This window comes from Medicago truncatula, chromosome 3 (genome assembly GCF_003473485.1).
Source record: "Medicago truncatula cultivar Jemalong A17 chromosome 3, MtrunA17r5.0-ANR, whole genome shotgun sequence".
In the NCBI taxonomy this organism is placed as follows: Eukaryota; Viridiplantae; Streptophyta; class Magnoliopsida; order Fabales; family Fabaceae; genus Medicago; species Medicago truncatula.
The window spans coordinates 41,292,002-41,307,985 of NC_053044.1; the positions used below are offsets into that span (position 1 = coordinate 41,292,002).

General features: G+C 30.2%; 2 protein-coding genes across 2 annotated transcripts; both read left to right on the forward strand.

Annotated features, from left to right (window-relative positions):
• Positions 1-4,401: 4,401 nt before the first annotated feature.
• Positions 4,402-6,670, forward strand: LOC11420455 (cation/H(+) antiporter 4). Its single transcript, XM_024778985.1, has 2 exons — positions 4,402-5,355; positions 5,537-6,670. The coding sequence occupies exons 1-2, from the start codon at positions 4,402-4,404 to the stop codon at positions 6,668-6,670; spliced, it is 2,088 nt and encodes a 695-aa protein (XP_024634753.1).
• Positions 6,671-13,399: 6,729 nt separating this feature from the next.
• On the forward strand, positions 13,400-15,477 carry LOC11433231 (transcription initiation factor TFIID subunit 7). The gene is made up of 5 exons (XM_024777787.2): positions 13,400-13,594; positions 13,961-14,214; positions 14,320-14,439; positions 14,550-14,619; positions 14,915-15,477. Exons 2-5 carry the CDS (start codon positions 13,963-13,965, stop codon positions 15,070-15,072), a joined length of 600 nt encoding a protein of 199 aa, XP_024633555.1. The 5' UTR covers positions 13,400-13,594; positions 13,961-13,962; the 3' UTR covers positions 15,073-15,477.
• Positions 15,478-15,984: the final 507 nt, after the last annotated feature.

Consider the following 15,984-nt stretch of genomic DNA (forward strand, 5'->3'; position numbering starts at 1 on the left):
TACTCTTGAAGTCTTGCGCATAAAATTAATTTCTTAACTCTAAACAAAAAAATATGTTCTTAAAACTCGTATTGGCAGGATTAAATAACGAAAAAAAGTTGTTGGATCATTATTATTAAGATATTCTGGTTCATTAAACAAAATATATATAAGCCTGTAAAAAGGAAGTCAAGCAATATCTATATATAATAAAGTAATAAACAAATGGTTAGCAAAATTTATAAAGTACATCTTCCTATTTCCTATGCTCTTCCTAATTAATGATTTTAAACAAGCCATCGTACATGTTACACACATCAATTAACAAATGAAATCCAAAATTTATATTTTTTAATCGTATGAATCTAACATCTAAAATTTATGATAAAAAAAATTAAACAAATGACACCTTAAATTAACAAAATAAATTATTATAATGTTGAAACTTACATTGGAGCCTACATTGAGTAATATCGTCGCATAAGCCTAAGAAAAACAACAAAAATAAGATGGACACCACATCTTCAATCAAAATCATTAGAACATATATATGAGTCATCTCACTTTATGTTGTTCAACATCTACCATTTCATCAATTATAGAACTTGAACTCATATTTGACACATTAACATCTCTCCCTCTAAGTGTGTGACTCTCGACGTATGTAATTATGTGGCATAGCTAAACAAGGTCAAACAAAGGCACGACAAGTTCAAACGGTGAGTTGGTGATAATTTAATAGAGGGGGATTTATGTTGTTTTCTTTCATGAGAAGAGAGAAAGGAAATTAGAAAATAAAATAAAAGGAACCATAGACTTTTTGCTGACAAAGCCAATACGACGGTGCAACTATTGAAAAAGGTTAAGATGTATTCTCTTGGGTGGTTGAAAGCTAAAAATATATGTTTTCTTTTTGGTCATCATATGTGGTGGCAACATCCCCTTGTTTGTTTGGAGATTGACTGATGTTTTATTTTTCATTTATAGCCACACTATTCAGGACTGTTTGATGTAACTTTGTTTTGCTTCTTTAGCACTCCTTGTGCTAGGGAGCAAAACTATTTTTTGTTAATATATATCTCATTTTGCCATGTTTAAAAAAATGAAAAAGAAATTTGATATTGAGAGAATGATACTCGTAAAAAAAATAGAATGATGTATTTTGTCTATGAGGTTTTTTTTTTTGGCAAATCTATGAGGTTATAAGGAATGAAGTGAGTTGCTCGTAATTCTATGAGTTTAATGAAAGAGTTGAAGTTTTTTTAATTTACCAAAAAGTTATATTCAATTAAAAAAAGTCAAAACATTTAAACATGTCTAATAAACATGTATTTTGTCAACTCAACATAACAAATCATAGTTTTTCTATGGCTAAATCTCACCAAAGATCAAAAGTGAAGGAATTTAAAATAGGGTAATGCTTGTTATAGTGACAAAGTGAATAGCAATTATATCCCAAACAGTTTATTGTGTTGTGTTGTTACTGTAGCAAAACCTTTCTTTTTCCATCCCACCACCCATTTATTCCACTAAATGAAAATAGTATGGTCAACATGTTTCTTGAAGTTCTGGGGACTCTTTAAAATAATAGAAATTGATTAAAAAAATTAAGAAAGTGAACGACATCCAAAAACTTAAATTTAATATAAAAATGAAACAAATGACATCCAAAAACTAACAAAACAATTCATCATAATGTTTAGAGTTGTCGGAGAGCCTACAATGAGTTAGATCATCACATTAAGCTAAAAGCAACCACGCACAAGGGAGATTGTCAACACATCTTCACTCAAAATCTTAAGTCATTAGATACGTTGTTCATCTCATTTATATGTTTTTCAACATTTACTTTTGCTTCCGACGTGGAACTTTAACTTACAAGTGACACATTAACATATCTCCCTTAAGTGTCAGACTCTCAACATGTGTGATATGATAACATAGGCAAAAAAAGCCATATGAGGGCATAAAATGGTAAAAAAATGTGGGTTGATGGTGGTTTCATAGAGAGAGGTTTATGTTTCTTACTTTCATGAGAAGAGAGAAAGAATGAAAAAGAAATTTGAACATGAGATAATGATAGGTAGTGCAATGTTAGTGATGATTTTATTGGTTAGTTGAAGGAGTTGTAGATTAATGAGCAATTATTTCACCAAAAACATATGCTCAATTAAAATTATGTCAGATCATTTTAAGTTGTAACTTTGTCAACTCAGCATAACACATTTATATATTTTTTTTTTATTGTTTGATCCCACCAAAGAAAAGTGAAGGTATTTGAAATAATAGAGGTTGAAAAAAAAATTGCATCAAGCGTCCATAAGTCCTAACTCGATTGGCAAAAATATCAAAATTGCAAGATTGGATGCCGTCACCAGGGTTCAAACCTTGACTCTTCCACTTGAGTGTGAGTTTTCGATGACAATTGTAATTTCATCTATCTAAAAAAAATAAATTGTATAAAGCAAATGACATTTAAAAACTTATATTTAATAATAATAAAAAAAAATCAAGAATATGTCATCCAAAAAATAGCAAAACAATTCATCATAATGTTGAGAGTTACGAGGGAGTAGCAAGTGATATTGACATCACATCTTTACTAAAAACTTTAATACATTAGTTATATTGGTCATCTCATTTATATGTTTCTCAATATCTACTTTTTCATCCAACGTATAAGTTTAAATCACACATAACACATTAACATATCTCTTTTAAGTGTAAGATTCACCGTGTCTATGATCTGGTGAGATAAACAAACAAGGTCAAAAGTACAACATGGTAAAAAAAATGTGGGTTGGCGGTTGTTTCATTTATGGATGTCTTTGTTCTTTTCTTTTATGAGAAGAGAGAAAGTAAATTGGCAAAAGAAAGAAGATGAAAAAAATTAAATTTAAACACGAGAGAATAGTTATAAGCTTTAAACACGAGAGAATAAGTTATAAGTTAGTGAAATAAACAATAAATCTTTGATGAAATTACTGTTACAATCGGGTCATTGTGTGTCGAATGACACTTATGAGTTATAAACTAATTTATTGGTCTTACAAAATAGACTATAAAATTTTCCAAGTTAGTCAAAGGACAACTCATCCCTCCCTCCCTCCCTCCCCCTCTCTCTATCTCTCTCTCATTGTCTAATTATAATTATAAATTTATAATATATAGTTAAATAGAGACCTCAATCGCGTGCACATGTAAATATAGCATCGTATGGTCTAAACTTGTAATAAACATGTCCTGTTTCACACCTGTTACAAAAATATCAACAACCTTGCCAACTATTTACTTAAATGATCATGTTTAAAATTTAGTTGCCTAGCTATTTATTTAACTTGACAGTTACACCAAAGCACTCGTTCTTGACTATAACGAAAACTATTCACGGTCATCGACAATATAAAATCAACCACAACATAAAGCAAAAATAGTCATTAATCTCCTCCAACTTGTTATTTTCTTTCTTTCTTTCTTTCTTTTCTCTCCATTGAATTGTTTTGTTTTCATTTCAATTCTTGTGGATTAAGTCATACAAAAATGAGCATAAATTCAAATGATACTTTGTTCTACGAAATTAAAAGATTGAATGAAACTGTATACAAAATTTGTTTTGAGGCTCCACCCCATATTGTTTCAGATGGTTTATGGAGTGGTCACGAAAATGAAAGGAGACCAATGAAATCTTTTTTGACCTTGTTTGAGTTACAATTGGTTATCATTTTTGCACTCACACAAATATGCAGTTTCCTTCTCAAACCTTTGAGACTCCCTAAATTCCTTTCACAAATGATTGTAAGTATATCCAATTTACATACTTTTTAAAAAATAATTTTTTTAATGCATGTTTAGATTCTCGATGAGTTTAAATTGTAAACCATCCTAATTTTGAAAAAGCAACATTTTGGAACTTCAACAAAAAAAAAAACATCATGATTCTAAACATTCATGTGAATAAATCATAGTTATTAGAAAAAAGTTAAATTGCATACAAAAAATAGATTTTGTTTCTAATTTCATTTCTTCCATCTATAATTTTCATTTGAAATTCATTACACCATTTGTCCCACAATAATCAATCTATTTGACCATTTCACACAAATGAAGAAAATTATATAAATAAAAGAGATAAAGTAATACTTTTACTAAATTACCATTATTAAGTATTGTTATATTTATCATTATTATAAATGCGAAGTGAAGTATATTGAATTGAGTGAAATGCATTTAATATTAATTAGAGTAAAATTTAAAAATATATAATTAATATCTCCTTCAAAATCAAAAGTGATCGTCATTTTCAAACATTTGTTTATACAATAGTATTTTCTAGAGAGATGGAATTAAACACATTATTCATTCCATTTGCAGGCTGGGTTGATTCTAGGTATCTCATTTGAGCTAAAACCATTGGACACATACATGAACAAGTTTTTTCCATATGGAACTCATGACGTAATTTCAACAATTTCATCATTAGGAATGGTGCTCTTTGTTTTCATAAACGGTGTACAAATGGATTTCAGCTTGATAACAAGGACAGGAAAGAGAGCATGGATAATTTCAATAATTGGATTATTTGTACCATTATGTGTTGGTTTTATACCACTACTAACATTGCCTGGAAGAATCGAAGCAATTCATAAAATGCATGGTGATGGAATCGCAGTGACAGTGTTAACACACAGTCTAAGTCAATTTGCAACAATTGCTTCACTACTAAGTGAACTTCAAATTCAAAACTCTGAGCTTGGTAGATTGTCTTTATCCTCGGCTTTGGTCAGTGACATATTGGTCACAGTTATTTCAACCAATATTGTTGCTCTTAAGACTAGTCCTAATTCTACGGCACTCTTAAGAAATATATTCTTACTTTTCATATTTTTTGTATTAATTCCATTGGTATGTAGACCAATAATGTTTTGGATCATCAAACATACACCAGAAGGAAGACCTGTGAAAGATAGTTACATTTATGTTATCATTTCAACGGTTTTTCTTCTTGGTATTTTTTCAGTTAAGATTAATCAAGAATTTGTCTTAGGAGCCTTCATTTTGGGACTGTCTGTTCCTGAAGGAGCTCCTTTAGGATCTACATTGGTTAAGAAGCTTCAGTTCTTTGGTACAACATTCTTTTTGCCTATCTTTGTAACTACTTGTGTGTTGAAAGCTGATTTTTCAATGGATTTGACATCATATATTATGGTGTCTAATGGTTTAGTGGTCCTAGCAATTCACATGGTCAAAATGACAGCATGTTTTATAACTGCTCTTTGTTGCAAGATGCCTGTCACTGATGCTTTCTGTATTTCCCTCATTTTGAACACTAAAGGTGTGGTGGAAGTTGGCATCTACAATTCTGCATTTGACGATCAAGTACTGCATTTAACTTTTTTTAGGTTTAAATATGTTTCTATAGACTTTCAATCAATCTTGCTACTCCTTGAACTGTCATTAACTCTCTTATTTTTACGATAACTGAGAGACTAACTTGATGGTTTTATCATAGTGTAAGGATGGATTATCATTCTTATTCAAATATGATGTATGTATGCAGGTTATTAATAGGAAAACATATGGAGTGATGATGATAAGTATAATGATTATTGCAACCATAGTGCATTGGTCACTGAAGTTATTATATGATCCATCGAGAAAATATGCTGGATACCAAAAAAGGAACATGATTAGCTTAAAAAAAAACTCAGAGCTGAGAATACTCGTAACACTTCAAAAACAGAACCATATTTCAGCAACAACAGATTTCATAGACTTATGTTGTCCAACACAAGAGAAACCAATCACAATTGATGTTCTTCATGTAATTGAGCTTGTTGGAAGAGCCTTACCTCTTTTCATTCCTCATTGCCTTCAAAGACAAGCATCAGGATCGACTTCATATAAATCATACTCAGACGATTTTATCCTTGCTTTTGATATCTACGAGCACAATAATCAAAATGCAGTATCAATAAACACTTACACGGCAATATCTCCACCAAATCTCATGTTTGAAGATGTTTGTAATCTTGCATTAGACAAAGTTGCAACCATTATAATTCTTCCATTTCATATAACATGGTCAAGTGATGGTGTAGTTGAATCTAATGACAAGAAAGTACTAAGAGCATTGAACCGCAAAGTACTTGAAATTGCTCCATGTTCCGTTGGAATACTTGTAACCCGTGCTAATTCAATACCGAAACCAACATCAGAATATTCTAATACTCGATTAGCCATCATATATTTAGGCGGAAATGACGATGATGAAGAGGTCTTATGTTTAGCAAAAAGAGCAATGAATAATCATAGGATCAACCTGGTTGTTTATCGTCTTGTTGCTAAGGAGAACATTGAAGAATTGGAGGAGTTAATGGTAATTGGAGATGAAATGTTGGAAGAATTGAGACATGCTGAAAATGTGAAGTATGAAGAAGTTTTCACTGAGAATGGATCAGAAACGGCATCTTTTCTACGTGAGATAATGAATGAACATGATTTTTTTATAGTTGGGAGAAGACATGAAACTCAATCTCCTCAAACAGATGGATTGGCAGAATGGAGTGAATTTCCAGAACTTGGAGCTATTGGTGATTTTCTTGCTTCACCCGATCTTAATAGTAGTGCATCTGTTTTGGTTGTTCAACAACAACTCTCATGTTCGAATGACCTCAAAGGGTGGGTTTTGTAGTTAGAAGCACACTCGATGGACAGTCAGAAAAAAACTACAAATTTTTGCAATAAAATTTATGTATGGCCTGCTAAAGAGGAATCCAAAATAACAATTTTGAAGATTTTAATTGAGTTTGCATACGTTTTTTTTATAGTAATGTGTATGAGAATAAATGATGATTGAAATGAAAGAAATTAGTTGCATGGAACAAAGAAATGTATATAGAAGAGAACAAATACAAATTCATTCTCTCTTTTTTTGTTACAAAATACAAATTCATTCTACTTATTGAGAAAAACGTGCAACACAATTTTGTTCCTCAAGTAAAATAAACGTCTACAAATATTCTATATCATTATTACAAAACCAGAACACATTACTCCCTTCATCAGGAAAATTTAAAAGGATGATCATTTCTTTTCTTAACTTTCCAGCCAAAGAAATAATGAGGTAATAAATTCTTGACTCTATTTGATTATACAAGCTAGAGGATGTCACAATTTTCATAATTTTTTTGATACATAAAACAAATTGTTAAATAAATAAATGATAAATCAATTAAATTATTAAAATGACTTGTATAAAATATTGTTGCGTTACAAAATCAATCTTTATCTAGGTATCAACGTATCGATTCATATTTTATGGGTATCAAATGTATCTTAAGGCAACTCAGATCTCAATTTTTACACCACTGATTCGATTCAAGGGTTTGGTAATTTGAATCATTAGCGCAATTTCTATTTTATTTTGAGCCAAAATTGTTCCTATCCTTCTCTTATATATATATATATATATATATATATATATATATATATATATGGGCGTGTGAAATTTCATTTTGGGAGTTGTATGCGTAGCAGAAGAAAATGGTAAATTTCTCAAACTTTTATGTACGAGTAGTGAGACTATTGCAAAACACACACACACACACACACACATATATATATATATATATATATATATATATATATATATATATATATTAAACTTTTATTTCTAGCATCTAGCAATTCATGTTTGATACAAACATATGGTCCCTTTACTTCAAGTATCTATTACCACGCCGTGTCATAATATTTTCTTTGAAAAAAAGAAAAAAAAACTATGCAATATTATTATTTTTAGTATGTTTAGAAAGAAAATGTTAGGCTTGAAATGATGATCTTGTTTCAACAAAAAGAAATATTTAAATGATCAAGTAACGGTGCGTGTTTCTTTTTTCTCAAGAATGGATAAATCTAAAGCAAAATTATAAGATGTGTTCTCCTTCTTCTTTCGTGACAAAAATAAGTTACAATTATTATTAGTATCTTCTATCTTCTATACTACATTGCAATTTAAATTTAGTTTTTCTTAAACAAGTATGGTGATGATATGGAATCATCTCTATTAACTAAATTTGAGTTAACCTCATGCAAACAATGTGATGATCTTATATCATATTTAATTTCTCATCCTTAATTTATATCTTTTAATAATTAAACATCAAATTTATTAGTTTTCATCCACTATATCAATTTTTATGTGTAAAAAAAACCACTATCTTAATTTAATGCCAAATATTCACACAATTATAGGTTTATAAAACTTAACAACTTTTCTCTTAAAAAGAATAACAAGTTTTCTCCACGAAGATTTAGCAACTTTATAGAATATTTTTACGGAGGAATTGTGTTTAATTAATTGCTTTAAATTTATCAAATGCAAAAACTATGACTACAAATATATAAAAATATATTAACACTTGTGCGTGGATGTGCAGGTCATGATCTAGTACTCATTCAAATTTTCAAAAGTTTGTAAAACCACGCTTTCAAATATTTTCATAGGGGATAATTTATCCCCGCTTCCTCTCCCTCGTGCTTATTGCTACATTCGTCATATCGACTAGCACATGTAACATTTTGGTGATTATATTAAAAAACAATTACATTTTATCTAACATTGTTTTGCTCTATTTTAAGAACGTTATATGCTAGTTTATTGATCTTAAAAGAAGTTTTCCAAATTCGTCAAATTAATCAAAGGACAAATCATTCCTTTATTCCCCCCTCTCTCTCATTGTCTAATAATAATAATATATAGTTAAATAGAGACCTCAGTCAATTGCATTGTATGGTCTAAACTTGTTATAAACATGTTATGTTTCACAGTTGTTACAAAAATGTCAACAACCTTTCCAACATAATTACTTAAACGATCATGCTTAAAATTTAGATGCTTAGCTATTTACCTTGTCAGTTACACCGATGCACTCGTTCATAACTATAATGAAAATTATTCATGCTCATGGACAAAATAAAATCAGCCACAACATAAAGCAAATAGACAATAATCTCTATTTTGTTATTTTCTTTCCATTCTCTCTCCATTGAATTGTTTTGTTCTAATTTCAATTCTTGTGGAATAAGTCATACAAAAATGAGCATAAATTCAAATGATACTTTGTTCTACGAAATTAAAAGATTGAATGAAGCAGGTTACAAAATTTATTTAGAGGCTCCACCCCATATTGTTTCAGATGGTTTATGGGGTGGCCATGAAAATGGAAGGAGACCAATGAAATCTTTCTTGACCTTGTTTGAGTTACAATTGGTTATCATTTTTGCACTCACGCAAATATGTCGTTTTCTTCTCAAATCTTTGAGACTCCCTCAATTTCTTTCACAAATGATTGTAAGTATATCCAATTGACATGATTTTCAAAAAGAATAATTTCTTTAGTGCATGTTTAGATTCACGGTGAATCTATCAAAATCATCGTGAACCATCCTAATTTTGCAAAAATAATATTTTGGAACTTCAACAAATAAACCCATCATGATTCAACATTCATGTGGATAAATCGTAGTTATTAGATAAAGTTAAATTGCATATAGAAAATAGATTTTGTTTCTAATATCATTTCTTCCATGTGTAATTTTCATTTGAAATGCATTACTCCATTTGTCCCACAATAATAATCTACTTGACTCTTTCAAAAAAAAATAAAAATTATTTGACCATTTCACACAAATGAAAAAAGTTATATAAATAAAAGAGATAAATACTAATGATACTAAATTATCATTATTAAGTATTGATATATTTCTCATTATTATAAATACAGAGTAAAATATATCGAGTTGAGAGTAATGCAATTAGTATTAATTAGAGTAAAATTGAAAAAAAGTAATACCTCCTTCAAAATTAAAAGTGATTGTAATTTTCAAACAATTTTTTATTATTCCAATAGGTTCATTATGGGAGGATATAGCGAATATTTTGTAGAGAGTATTTTCTAGAACTGAAATTAAACACACTACTCGTACCATTTGCAGGCTGGATTGAGCTACGACCATTGGACGCATACATGGGCAAGTTGTTTCCATATGGAACTCATGAAGTAATTTCATCAATAGGTATGGTTCTTTTTGTTTTCATAAATGGTGTACAAATGGATTTCAGCTTGATAATAAGGACGGGAAAGAGAGCATGGATAATTTCAATAATTGGATTATTAACAAAACCCCATTATGTGTATGTTTTATACCACTACTAACATAACATTGCATGGAAAATTGGAAGCCATTGAAAAAATAGGCGGGGAACTCACAGTCTAAGTCAATTTGCAACAATTGCTTCACTCCTAAGTGAACTTCAAATCCAAAACTCAGAGCTTGGTAGATTGTCTTTGTCATCGGCTTTGGTCAGCGATATACTGACCACAATTAAAGTAGTGCATTTGTTTTGGTTGTGCAACAACAACTCTCACACACGAATGACCTTAAAGGGTGGATTTTGTAGTTGCCAAGACATGATAGAAAGAGTATATCGTGTTTAAAAATAGGTTAAAATATGTTTTTGGTCTCTGCAAATATAGTGAGTTTGTATTTTGGTTCCAGGTAAAATAAATTTTCGAAATTCATCTACGCAAAAGTTTTTGTTTTTTAAAAACGTCCCTGACCCCACTTTCTTGACGATTTATCACATTTTTGCATACATGGCAGAGGCTGACTTTGCATCCATGTACACATGACATTTACATAGATTTAAATAATTTAAAATAAAATAATAAATCAGAAAATGTTATTTTAATTTTTATTTTCTAATTCTAAAAGATCATAAAATCCCTTTCTCTGATCATCTCCTTCGTCCTTCTTTTTTCCTTCCTTTTTTTTCCTCCTTGATCCCCTTTGTTCATTCTTCTTCTTCTTCCTAACGTTCCTTCTTTGTCGAATTTACCCATTCAATGTTGAAACAAAACCATTCTTGTTCACCCAATGAACAGTGACAATAATGGTTCTCTAATCAAAGCTTGCTCCATTCCAAACTCAACTCCATCCTTCTGTATGGGCGGCGCAAACCGGGTTTTTTCTGTGACGGTCGTCGCCGTCATCATCATCAATTGCTGAGATTAGCAAATCTTGATACTTTTTCCAAGACATTCTAGATCTGGTTTGAGAAGATCTTGAAAAAATCTTCAACCCAAGTTCAAGAACAACAAGATCTCGAAAGAATGGGATACTAGAAAACGCAAATGCATATGAAGATGAAGATGATAAGTTTCTTTATTTGGGTTGAAGATTCATGTGGAGAAGATAAAGATGTGTGTATTTTATTTTTTTCATTTTGTGATGAAGGGTACTGGAAGAACACGTGAAGAAGGAGAAGATGAAACAAATTAAATAAAACCAATTTTTTTCTTATGAATTTTGATTTTATTTTAGCAAATGATTTAATTTTTTTTTTAACTAAATAACATTAATTGTTTTATTTTTTCTTCAAAAAAAATTAATTGTTTTATTTTAATTTCAAAAATATAATTTTTGTCTATTAAAAATATTTATCAAATAAGTTAATTGAAATAAATGCCACATGGACAAAGTAACACAGTCAGCTAATGCCACATATGCAAAAAAGTGACAAATCATCAAGAAAATGGGGTCAACGACTTTTTTAAAAAATAAAAAATTTTGCAAGAATGGATTTTAATTTTTTTTTTTTTTTACCAAGGACCAAAAACATATTTTAACTTTAAAAATATAGGTACTTAACAACTTTTATATATAAGATAAGACAACTTTTTTGCTCAAAGACATAACAACTTTTATCCAAAGATTTTTTTTTTGCAAAAGATAATATGATAAGATATTAGATCATTTTTATTAAAAAAAAAGGCAAAAAAAATTAGACAGAAAAGTTGCTACAACCTTTTCCTTAGAGACTTAAGAACTTATAAATGAGATACGAGATCATTTTTTGTATAAAAAAAAAAAAAAAAAAAGAAGCAAAAAATTAAGAAATCTACAACAATTTGTTTGACTCTAAAAAATGGTCTAAGAGATGTAAGAACTTTTTTATAAGTTAAGATACTATATTCGACCAAAAAAAATGATAAGATACTATTTCTTTCAAAGAAAAAAATCACAAAGGAAAATCACAACAACTATTTTTGGCTAAAAAAATAAGAACTTTTATAAGATACTATTACTCAGCTCAATTGTTAAGAACACTAACAAAAAAAACCATAATTTAAAACATATCTTAGAAATTAGGGTTTTTTTGTTAGTGTGTTGAATAAAGTGGATTCTTTATATCCACATGCTTTATTCCTTGTTTATTTCATGGTTGAGCATAGTGGGTAAGTCTAAAATTGTCATTTCTCTGCATTTCTGAAGTTGAAAATAGGAGATAGGACTAAAACTGCAAAAACATGATAGTTTAGGGACGGCTTTGTTCGATTTGAAAGAGGCAAGACCATTTTCCTGAGCTTATCAAAATGCGAGAAGTGTAATTAAACCAAAAATATTTCAAAAAAATAGTTAGAATTTTTTAACAAAATACAAATTTTTAATCGTAAAATATATAAAAATTCATATTAAATTTATGTTTTGTTAAAAAATTCTAATTTTTTTAGGGAGAGATTCTTAAAATATTATGAATTTGTCTGCAAAATTTTATTCAAAAATATGAATTCTACATATGAGTTTACTTTAAAAGATGGACCAAAAGTAGTGATTGAAAATTTTATAGGGACTAAAAGTTGAAGGAAAATTTTAAAGGGACTAAAACGAAAAGTTGGTATATTTATAGGGACCAAAAACATATTTAACCCCAAAATAAATAACTCAAATTAAAGAGAAATAGGACGTTCGTTTTTCTGATATCTTTTCGATGATCACTTCCGTAGTTTGAACCGGTCTTTTTTTTTTTTTTTTTTTCTTCCGGTAAATCTCAATGAAGCCCTCATCTTCCTTCACTCTTCAATGTTTCCTTTCACCCTTTGCAACAATTATCTCCAGTGTTAATTTAGGTGGATTAATTTAACTTCTTTAAAAAAAAAAAAAAAGTAAAAATATCATTGATGTTCTAGATATAAAAATATCTTGATCGAAAAAAAAATAAAAAAGATTTTTCTTTAAAAGGGATAAATTACCTCCAATTCATTGAGGTATAACGTAAAAAAATCCTTATTTACAAGGTTCTTGCAAAAAAAAAAACAAAACTGTAAACTCTCTTTTATACACTGCTATATCCAAATAAACTGAATTATTAAAAAAAACAAACAAATTGATTCTGTTTTTTCATAATATCTTTATAAAATAATCTCTAAATTATTTTTTGGGAAAATTAGCTAACAAAAATACCCTTAATTGTTACTTTTTCCTTTAAACTTAGATCCAACGGTTATAAGCTCATCCTAGAGAAGACAACAATAGCATCCGTTGGATGAATGATGAATCTGACCCAAACCAAAGCCACGTGTTTTCTTCAATCCCCTTCATTTGCTTCATCTTTTTCTCTCTCTTCTCTCGCAAATCCTTCCAATCCGAAAACCCTAGCGCCATCGTCACTTTCGAATTCCGGCTGCCACAGACCTCATCTTCCAAAATTGAACCGATCAAATTGTTTCTTATCATCTCTTCTTCGAAAGCCCTCAATCAATTTTTGATTTTTGTAAGTTATTTCGGAAACATTCAATGTAATCATGCTCGTAATAAATCAATTTTAAAAATCCATGGGCCTCAGTTCAAGATAAAATCACTGATTAAAGACTTCACGATATCGTGCTCGTAATAAAAATCCTTTTTTTTTTGTTGTTTTTGTTTTTCCAATCAATTTTGATCTTTTATTGTTTGTGAAATTTCATTTGAAAATCCATTGGAATTGTCTCATGAATGCTGATTATCATTGATTATTGGTATATACTGATGCAGTTATGAAACCAATCAATTGCAATGCCCGATTCTTCAATTCAATTCAATTTGATTATATTATTATTTACTATTTGTAATGATTCTAAAAACAACCTGATGGAATTAGATATGGAGGAGCAATTCATACTTAGAGTTCCACCTAATGTTGCGGAGCGGATTGAGCGTCTTTTGAATGAAAACAATGCTTCTTCATCTGAAGACAAGTCGCTAGATTTGCAATTTAGCGATGATGGAAGAAGCGGAACGTTTGTGATTGGGGATGAGCATTTCCCAGCTTCTCTGCTGGACCTTCCTGCTGTCGTTGAATCTTACAAGACTTATGATGATAACTCTTTGGTTAAGACTGCTGATATTGGTCAGGTCAGGTATCTATCGTTAATTCATATTATTTGTTTATTCTTAATCATACTCCTAGATTTGGATGATTAAATAACTGATTGCCTTCTTAATGAATTCAATTAACAGATGATTATGGTGAGGGAATCTGGTGATGCTGCTCCAGATGTAATTGAGTATCGACATGGTCTCACCCCTCCCATGAGAGATGCCCGTAAGCGTAGATTCCGCAGAGAGCCTGACCTTAATGTAACATATTCATATGTGCTTGCATTATCTTAGCATACCTGATGCCGCTCTATTATCTGTGCGTTTGTGTGTCCCTTACTTACCATGTGTTTTCATTCTTCGTTTTCCAGCCTGAGCTTGTCTCTCGTGTTGAGAAAGATCTTCTCAAAATCATTGCTGGAGGAACGGCTGAAAATATTGATATCCTTTCATCTTGTTTGTTTTAAGCAGTTGTTTAGTAAACATTCTAAGTCTTAGATTCAAATTTACGATTTCACTTTAAAAAAATTCTTTGAAATGGAGGTCTGTTGAGATTTTTTTGTCGATTACTTTCTTTGCCCTGATAACTCATTTCTCTATCTGACCTGGGGTTCATGGCATAGCTTGTAGTATCTATTTGCATTTGCATTTGCATCAATGACAAAAGCAAGTGTTTTGCTTTCATTATATTGTTAATTGTAAACAACCTTTGGCTATTTTCTTGACTGAGATTCACATGTGGAAGTAGCTGAGCAAGAAGGTGGTGAGAATGCTCGAGGTGCTAATAAAAAACCTGCAGCTACATCCGCATCAAAGAATGATGTTCCAGAGACTCATACAAACGCTGGGGATGCTGACAGGAGTGACTCTGATGACTCTGATGACTCAGTTTAACCGATATTAGCTAGCTACCAAGGAGCATTTATATCAGATGAATGCTTGCAACACCTTTCTTGACATGTTCTTGAACACTCTTTATGATTTAGACTTTTTTTTTTTTAATAGTTGATTTGGTTGTCTCACTTTTGAAAAATATACCCACCTTTTTAGAAATGAATCAATCATAAAAGAGTATCAGAAAGGTGTTTTGTTGGCATTCACTATGTATAATCATGTGCTGTTGAATTTGAATCCCGTTTAGAGGAATAAGATGGGCTGCAATTGATTTGTTATCCCACATTGTGCATTTTGGTACATCATTTGTTGTATTTTAACACCATTTTTTATTGTGCAACTGCCTTTAAGGTCCTAATTTACCCAGCATATATATGAGAATAAGATTAACCATTTGTTTTTTAAGCTATTGCGTTTTAATGTTCTGTCACCGTGTCATTGTACAAAGCAAATGCGTCATACTCGATTTAAGTTATGTTTAGTATTTATCATCTGTTGGCTTATATTGTATTTGATTAGTTTGTAAACATGTTTGGCTAAAACAGGTGTTTGATAAATGAGTTTATTTACTGGGTTATTGTATGTTTTAGATACTATTAAAAGTTACGTTGAAGTTTATAGTTTAGTGTTGAAGGTTTCCAATAATAATTGGTATGAAGCACTAAAATTCAAAGGATCAACGGTACTTCAATATAATGAAAACATTAAACCAAACTTTGAAATGACAATGTTCAAGTGAGGCCTAAAAACATAAATTATCTACTTCACAACTAAATTAGAAGTTTAGTGGCTACACATGGAGGAATTATCAACAATACATAAATAAAAGAGGAATTATGTCTCGACGAAGTAATAAAATCAACACATTTATTAAACTTGCGGTTGACAAGATACACCGAATGATCCCAATCT

Excerpts from the sequence above, each read along its gene's own strand:
- LOC11433231 (XM_024777787.2), top strand. The coding sequence starts at position 13,963 with ATGGAGGAGCAATTCATACTTAGAGTTCCACCTAATGTTGCGGAGCGG. Across the intron at positions 14,440-14,549 it reads GCAGAGAGCCTGACCTTAAT|CCTGAGCTTGTCTCTCGTGT; the intron begins GTAACATATTCA and ends TTCGTTTTCCAG. Across the intron at positions 14,620-14,914 it reads AGGAACGGCTGAAAATATTG|ATGTGGAAGTAGCTGAGCAA; the intron begins ATATCCTTTCAT and ends ACTGAGATTCAC.
- LOC11420455 (XM_024778985.1), top strand. The coding sequence starts at position 4,402 with ATGAACAAGTTTTTTCCATATGGAACTCATGACGTAATTTCAACAATT. Across the intron at positions 5,356-5,536 it reads ATTCTGCATTTGACGATCAA|GTTATTAATAGGAAAACATA; the intron begins GTACTGCATTTA and ends GTATGTATGCAG.